Source organism: Myripristis murdjan, chromosome 5, assembly GCF_902150065.1.
Source record: "Myripristis murdjan chromosome 5, fMyrMur1.1, whole genome shotgun sequence".
NCBI lineage: Eukaryota > Metazoa > Chordata > Actinopteri > Holocentriformes > Holocentridae > Myripristis > Myripristis murdjan.
This window is the reverse complement of record NC_043984.1, coordinates 14,204,776-14,212,894: the sequence shown is the minus strand read 5'-3', so window position 1 is coordinate 14,212,894 and position 8,119 is coordinate 14,204,776. Positions and strand designations below refer to the sequence as shown.

General features: G+C 40.8%; 1 protein-coding gene across 1 annotated transcript; it reads right to left on the bottom strand.

Moving 5' to 3' along the window:
• Positions 1-1,301: 1,301 nt before the first annotated feature.
• hrh1 (histamine receptor H1) lies at positions 1,302-3,081 on the bottom strand. The gene has a single exon (XM_030051583.1). The coding sequence runs from the start codon at positions 3,079-3,081 to the stop codon at positions 1,444-1,446; it is 1,638 nt and encodes a 545-aa protein (XP_029907443.1). The 3' UTR covers positions 1,302-1,443.
• Positions 3,082-8,119: the final 5,038 nt, after the last annotated feature.

The window sequence follows — 8,119 nt, the reverse complement described above, 5'->3', positions numbered from 1 at the left end:
CCACGCAGTGAGTTGACAAAGCAAAAGATGATAAAAAACAAGTGATTTTTATAAGATGTTATTGAGATTGTTATATCTATTGATAAGATAAGACATTCACAGACAGGTGGGGATTCTGAAGCCTCTCAACAGAAGGATGCATTGAAACAATAGAAAAAGTGGAACAGATTCCAAATCAGCCTACTGGGCCAAAAACCTTGCTAGATACTGGCCTGGGTCTCTGTTTTGCCTGGACTAAAATCATAAGGGCATGACAATTAATGTTCCATATCCTGCTGTCAATAGTCCATAATGCTCCGTTGAAAATCTGTGTAAGAGGATATTTTGTCTGCTTCAGCATGTAGCACATGATGTCACATCTCAGATTTTGTACTTCAGTAAAATGTGAACAATAAATAAATCAAATAAATAATTGATTTCCTTATTTTAAAAAGCATGGGTAGGAATAACTCTTGGACCACACCAATGGGTCAGGACACTAAACAGGTTGATAATCAGCATGCTATAGACATAATAAATAACGTTCAGACAGTACTCAACCATCGCCACGTTAAGTCTGAGTCATTGTGCAGTGGGTTACAAAATAATATCAAGAATAAATAGAAATCACTTGTCAAAATAAATACTGTACATTTACTCAGTTTTTGGGGCCTATACACTTTGAAAGATCCCAACTGAGGCTGTCTATAGAAATTCACCACAAGGCAACCATCTGAAAAGACCTGGTTAAAACATTTCACTGACTTAACCTGAAATGTATGTGACAGTTTTAGAGCGTTTTGCCTTATTAACTTGTTAAGTGGACAGTTCCTGATAAACTGGAGCTGGCATGGCACTAAACTGACCTCTGGTGTGGCCAACCAGTGATTTATAAACAGAGCTAAATCAAAGCTGATGCAACTAGGAGACTCAGAAGAGTCTTTATAGCTGTCTCCTGCAATGGTAAAAGTGCAGTCAAGTTTTTATTATTATTATTATTATTATTATTATTATTATTATAATTATTATTATTATTTTGTAGTGTTTGCTTGTTTGTTTGTTTTTGTGACCAACAAACCCACAGAGTAGTTGTTGGATACAGTCAAAACGGTTAAAGACCCCATGAAATGGTCTTACTTTCTTACGTTACTTTCTTAATTTGGTGTATTTCCTGTTGTAACGGGAATTTTGGACTGGAACAAAGTGCAGCCCAACAGGATATCAGTTTGGGAGACAAACACAGTTTTATTTGAAGGGTGAGGTGGACAAGAGAGGAGGTTTAGAGATTTATTTTAGTCCTGATAGGTCATTTCATGGGGACTTTAATGGGGAATGAGTAAATGTCAGCACTATTCATAGAATTTTGTTCTGCGTATGCTCCAGTAGTTCATAATAATCAAGATTTACTGCGATTTCTCATGGCCACAAAGTCAGAGAACAAAGTTTTATTTAACAGAAAATTTGTCATAATCGAGTGGGTAGGTGCAGAATACTTCTGAACACCCGTTTAAAGTTTCCATTACAGAGAGGGTATATAAATGGATTAAGGGTGGAGTTGATGTACCCCAGCCATATCGTGAACATGTGAAGGTCATGGTGGACGCACAGCCTACAGAATGCCATGACCATGAAAGCTATGAAGTAAGGTATCCAGCACACTAGGAACGCAGCGATGATGAGGCCTAGCTGCTTGGCTGCCTTGTGCTCCTTGTGGATCCTCAGGCTTTGGATGCGCTGCCGTGATTGGTCAATAAACTTCTGCCACGTCTGTTTCAGAGTTGCTGCATTGTCTGGGTCCAACCCACTGTCTTCAACCATATCCTCAATCCAGGGAAGAGGGTGGCTGAGGTCATTGTTGCACAGAACAGTGGTGTACGTCTGCACGTCTGATACCTGGCCTACATCGCAGACTCCGTCCACTGAGTTTGGTATTGTGACGTGGCACTCATTTATAGATGTATGAGGTTTTTGCTCGTTGTTCTCCTCTGAGCAGATTAACTCATGTGGCACAGACGACCGACTCAGGGGAATCTCAGGTGCAGGCTGCTTCTCCTGAGGAGACAGAGAGCACCTCTTGGTTTTTCGTGACGTTCTGAATCGTTTTGTTGTCATGGCAAGCAGTGATGTCTCCTGGCCCTTTGCACCACTTTTTATTTGAGATCTGGATGTATCCTTTTGGCCTTCATCTGCATCTTTAAGAGAATATGTCTGATCAAGAGTGTTCTGATCCAGCAGGCGGTCTTTTTTAGAATATTCCGCTATTACTTTACTGTCCCCCTTGGATGATTTGTAATCATTTTTTTCAGGCGTCTGAACATTTTGTCCATACTCGTTTTCCCCAGATGAATCCAGTGGATGGATGATTCTCTCTCTGTCCCTGAGATGTTGCCTGACTGCCAAGAAGATGTGCATGTAAAACCACAACATCAAAACAGATGGTACGTAGAAGTTGAACACAGCAGTAATCACCTTAAACCACGTGACAAAGCGGAAATCTGTATCACACTTGTTCTCTGCCTCAGGTTTCAGGTCCACATGAGTGAAAGACCTCCATCCTAAAATAGGAATAATCCACATCATAGAGAGCAGCCAGGCTCCACAAATCATCACACTGGCCCTTCCACGTGTTCGGTACTTCAGGTACTTCAGCGGCTGTCTGACAGACCGGTACCGATCCAAACACAGGATAAACACACTAAAAATGGACGCTGTGCTAGCCACATAGTCTGTGATGAGCCACAACTGGCAAACAGCTCGGCCCAGTTTCCACTCATCCGCCAGCAGATACACCAGGTTCAGAGGCATCACTGTGGTCCCTACGATCAGATCAGCCACAGACAGGCTCACAATGTAGAGGTTCCCCACAGTGTGGAGGCTCTTCTCCCTCTTGACAGCATAGAGAACCAGGAGGTTCATGATGACAGTGAGGAGGGAAAGAAGTCCCAGGAAGACTCCCAGCATGATGCTGAAGTGGTCATAGTGGGACAGAGTGTGGTTGCTCTTGTCCTCTTCATAACGATCACTCCAGTTGTTGTTCCTTTCATATGTACTGGTGGTGTTGAGGTGTGAAATGTCTGTGGACAGCACTGGACCAGATTCCATCATGGTAGTGCAGATGGTCACTTCTAGATCCACTCACATTTTGGAATACTGCAGGTTCGTGTTTCTTAAACTAATATCCAAAAAACATTATGCACTGGGTCACAAAGAAAGATAAAACTGACTAAGCTTATGTCTAACACTTAGTATAAGCACCAGAGAAACTGTAGGCAGCTCAAAACAGGTGATCCTGTGAATACTGCAAAGTGAATTTCTCCAGATCTGTATTCCAGTAGTTTGTAGACACATAAATCCAAACAGTTAACATCTAGAAAACAGAAAGAAAATTACAGGTCAGGCCACTGTCAGCAGAATAAAAAAAAAACATTCAAGATTACCTAACAGAATGTTTATGGGTATACTAAAGAGAGCAGACATAAGGGAAAAATGCACAGCCTCTGTCACTGCTGTTGTTTTATGTCAAGGTGACTAGACATACAATCTTTCCCACAGCAGGATTCCTTCCCAAATCTTTGTCTGTTTTTGTCTTGTTATTGGAATTTAATGATTGATGACTGATTGATGAAATCTTTAACGTTTTTCACTGACCAGTTGGCTTGACACTAACACAAGGGGAGAGTGGCAAATCCCATCAATAATACAGCAGTAGATTAACCCAGGAAACTGACAGAAGGAAACGGGGACATACAGTAAATCAGTGATCTGGTTGATGTATAATGGAATCTCTGTCTTAAGTTGGACAAATAGGGTTAATAAAATAGACCTACAGTATATTGTATCATGTTTGACAGCAGTTTTCAAAGCTGTCATCCAATACAATTGCCGTCACAGTTTTCAGAATAGGATGATAGCATTGCTTTGATGACAGATCAATGGCAGAAAACTTGAGAAGAAAAAGTCCTTTGTTGTAACTTGTCACATTTTGGGGCTGAAAAGGCCGTGACATTGACTGTATGGGGCATTGATTTTTAAGACTGTGGACTGAAATAAATCTGTTGCTATGGAGGCAGGAGGCTGTTTCTGTATATGGTTAGCGCAGATTGGTCTTTCCGTGATTAATTTGTAAATTGTAAATGCTTTGTGTGTCCTTGTGAAGGACACACAAAGCTCAAAGCTCTACACTGATCATCAGGTAAATGGATACTCCCACAGCAAAGAACTATGCCTCATTTTGCCCACAAGTGTATTCAATCCAACTCATATTAAATCTTATTCCTCAGTGTAAAAAGATGTGAGAATCAATGATTGTGAAGTCCATAAGCTCAGTATACCTGTGAGTCAAAGGCATGTAGGAGTGCATTCTAGCTGTGTCTATGTGTTACTGATACAATCATATGGCCATGCATTTTCAATTATTTTCCTTAGCCTGACTGTTATGGAACATTTTCTGCTTGTTGAAAACAAAATAGTAAAAACTGGATTTGTGAGTTTTTGCAGGACAACAACAAAACAAATATGAACATGACCATTCCTCCAATATGATAACATTAAATATTTTGGGACTGCAGCCATGCCTGATGCAGCATGTTTCCAGGAAATGATTTTAACCCTCCTGTCGTGTTCGCGGTCAAATCTGACCGGTGTACAAGTTTTCTCTCCAAAAAATGCAGTTAATTTCATCTGTTTGTCATGAGGTTCCATGACTTTGTTCACACATGGCATCTGAACACATAAAATAAATTTGGAGAATTTTTATTAATTTTTGAATGTTTTATTTAACTTGTATACACCCATCGTGTTCCCGGTCACAAATGACCGGTCATTAGAAATGAATGGGTAAGACTACAATTAGTGTATAAAATAGAGTTAAACACATTCCCACACTCCTTTCCCACACCCCAACATGCAGGTGTCTTTGAGCAGACACAGATGTGTGTGAACACACACACACACACACATACACACACCTTATGCCCCTTTCTGGCTTCCATGGCAACCCCCACGGGAAAGTATCTCTCAGACTTCTTTCCCACACCCCAACATGTAGGTGTCTTTGAGCAGGCACACACACACACACACACACACACACACACACACACACACACCTTATAGCCCTTTCTGGCTTCCATGGCAACCCCCACAGGAAAGTATCTCTCTGACTTCTTTCCCACACCCCAACATGTAGGTGTCTTTGAGCAGGCACACACACACACACACACACACACACACACCTTATAGCCCTTTCTGGCTTCCATGGCAACCCCCACGGGAAAGTATCTCTCAGACTTCTTTCCCACACCCCAACATGTAGGTGTCTTTGAGCAGGCACACACACACACACACACACACACCTACCTTATACCCCTTTCTGGCTTCCATGGCAACCCCCACGGGAAGGTATCTCTCAGACTTCTTTCCCACACCCCAACATGTAGGTGTCTTTGAGCAGGCACACACACACACACACACACACACACACACACAAACACACACACACACACACACACATGGACACAGACACACACAGACACACACAACTTTGCCCCTTTTTGGTTTCCATGGCAACCCTCATGGGAACCTACCACGGGAACTGCCAACACCTGTCACCTGACACCTGACAGGTGTCAGGTGTCAGGAAGAAGACCCAGCTGAAGTTGTGGTCACCTTTCGGTCCAAAAATGGTCATTTTTCCTGGACCTCATCCCTACCTGAGAGGAACGGTCAGCTTCCATGTGAAAATGTCATGAGGATGACTAGCTAAATCATAGTGGTCAATGCTGACGGGAACACAAAATATGCTATTTTTTTGCCACTATTTAGAAAATTGAAATGTTTTCAAAACAGTGTCCTTGGAAAACATTGAAATGAAGTACTCTGTGATAAATACTACAATATGTTTCATCTGAGTATTTGTTATAGTCAAAATAATATCTATATAATGTATTTTTCCCTAAAAAACGAATGGTATGATCTCAGGTAAATTAGGCCTACAGCACATACATAGCAAATAGAAGTTCAAAACTTGTCATTTTCACAAGAGCAGAAGTTGATAAAAAGATCTAACACAACATTAGGTGATAATATGTATCATAGTGGATTTATAATCAAATACAATGTTATCGGTCACATGTGACCGGGAACCCCATGAGTGTTAGCCCAAAATGAACAGAATAGGAGGGTTAAGGGGAATAGAGAAAAGATGGCATCTCTTTTATCAATGTTTTGCACAAATGTACCTGATTAAAAATACATACTGTGTCGTAACAACAGTTTCCATACTTATTGGTTTTCTTCGCTTAGTTTGTGCAGATACATGACTCTACTGCAGATACACCTATTGTGGTCTGCTAAAGGAGTCCATATTACATCCACCTTTGTTATAATTCATCAACACTATGATTTGATGCTCTTTATAAATCAGAGGCTCATTCATTTTTCCAAGTGGGAACCAAATTTGAAGAAATATAGCGTGGCCCTGAAACAAAGACTAATGCCAAGATATGGGCGTTTGTGTTTCCTCAGATGCATGCTCCAATTTCAGCCTGTGAGTGCAGTGTTGCTACACAACATGTTTAGATCTCATATCCACATAGACTGTATTGGCACCATCATAAGTGTTGATGATCATATTATGTCTGTGTTAGTGACAGAGGCTGCTCTCTCTCTCTCTCTCTCTCTCTCTCTCTCTCTTCCTTTCTGTCTTACTCACTGGCCTCTGATGACACTCATGCAGCAGGAGGATGATAAAAAAGAACACCAAGCTCTCGTGTGTTGTCACTGCATACTGAAAAACAACAGTTCACGCAGCTGAGGGGTTTTTGTAGAGCTTCCTCTGAGAATGACATCACTTTAACCCTTATCATCAGGATTTGTCATATTTGACAGGGGGCAATGGTACGTAAATATAATAGAATATATAATAAGATCTCAATTCTCTCATATATTGCCCCTATTTTTGTTTCCATTAGTTCTAAGCAATTAATTATTTCAAGTATGAAAGGAGGAAAGTCAAATGTACAATGCCATTTTGCTAGGGGTGTTGCATGTTGGATGATATGTTTTCACAGAAATGTCGAATGCTGACAGTTTGTCAAAAACCTTCAGAGTACACCTGGTTAAATCAGGTTTGTCCACGAGCACTAAAATACACCAAGAGTAAAACCTACAAGATGCTGATACAGTAATCTTGAAGATGTTATGATACAGCCAAACTATACATGAAACCAAATCAAGGCATTTTCTTCAAAGATGAGCCAATACAGAAATGTACGTACCTCTAGGCCAACTCTGCTGATTCGTCCCCCCATAATTCTTAATCTCATTTGATAAGCAATTCTCCATAGCATCTCATTAAATCTCTGGTTCGAAATCTGAAGTGAAAGGAGTGATTGTGAATCTGTTCTGGCGTTGTGTTTATAGTCTCAGTGTTTATACAATAACTGCCTGCCCAACACAAATATTTAGGGACCTTATTACTCACCAAATTCACAAAGAATAACAGAGCAGAAGCAGTGGACATCAGTAAGAAAAAAAAAAAAAATCAACACTGAATTTTCTGCATGTGAGCAGCATGCTCTTCAGTCACACAGCAAGGAGAGGGTATTTATCCAACACTAATTGTCCAGTGTGATTATCCATAATGATCATTCCCTCGCTGATTTCATTAGAATAGGGCGGCTGCACAGATTAATCAGGGAATCCTGTGCTCTATTTATACCTAATGGAGCATATCTATCAAAATGAATAATGGCTCTCCTGCGAAATACTACAAGACGGTGCGTACAGAACCACCTGTTGAGCTGCTGCTCAATCACAGATTAAAACTTTTCTCTCCCATCGACAGGGATTCAACTGCTACAAAAGGAAAAGCAAGCGCATTCGTAATTTGTATACATTACATTTTATAGTCTGTTAAATACATTACCGACCGCAAAATAATGGCAAATTTACAGCGAAATCCTATCTTGTCTTGAGGTAAAAACGTGTGGCAAAAGACTTACCAGTGAGACACACACATTTCAGGAGAGTTTTATTCTTTCAAGCCTTTATTCCGGGTGAAAGGGAAAGTCGGATAACGCGTGGCTGAAGGATCGCAGCAATCTCTCTCTCTCTCTCTCTCTCTCTCTCTCTCTCTCTCTCT

Coding starts and splice junctions, on each gene's coding strand:
- hrh1 (XM_030051583.1), bottom strand. CDS start 3,081: ATGGAATCTGGTCCAGTGCTGTCCACAGACATTTCACACCTCAACACC.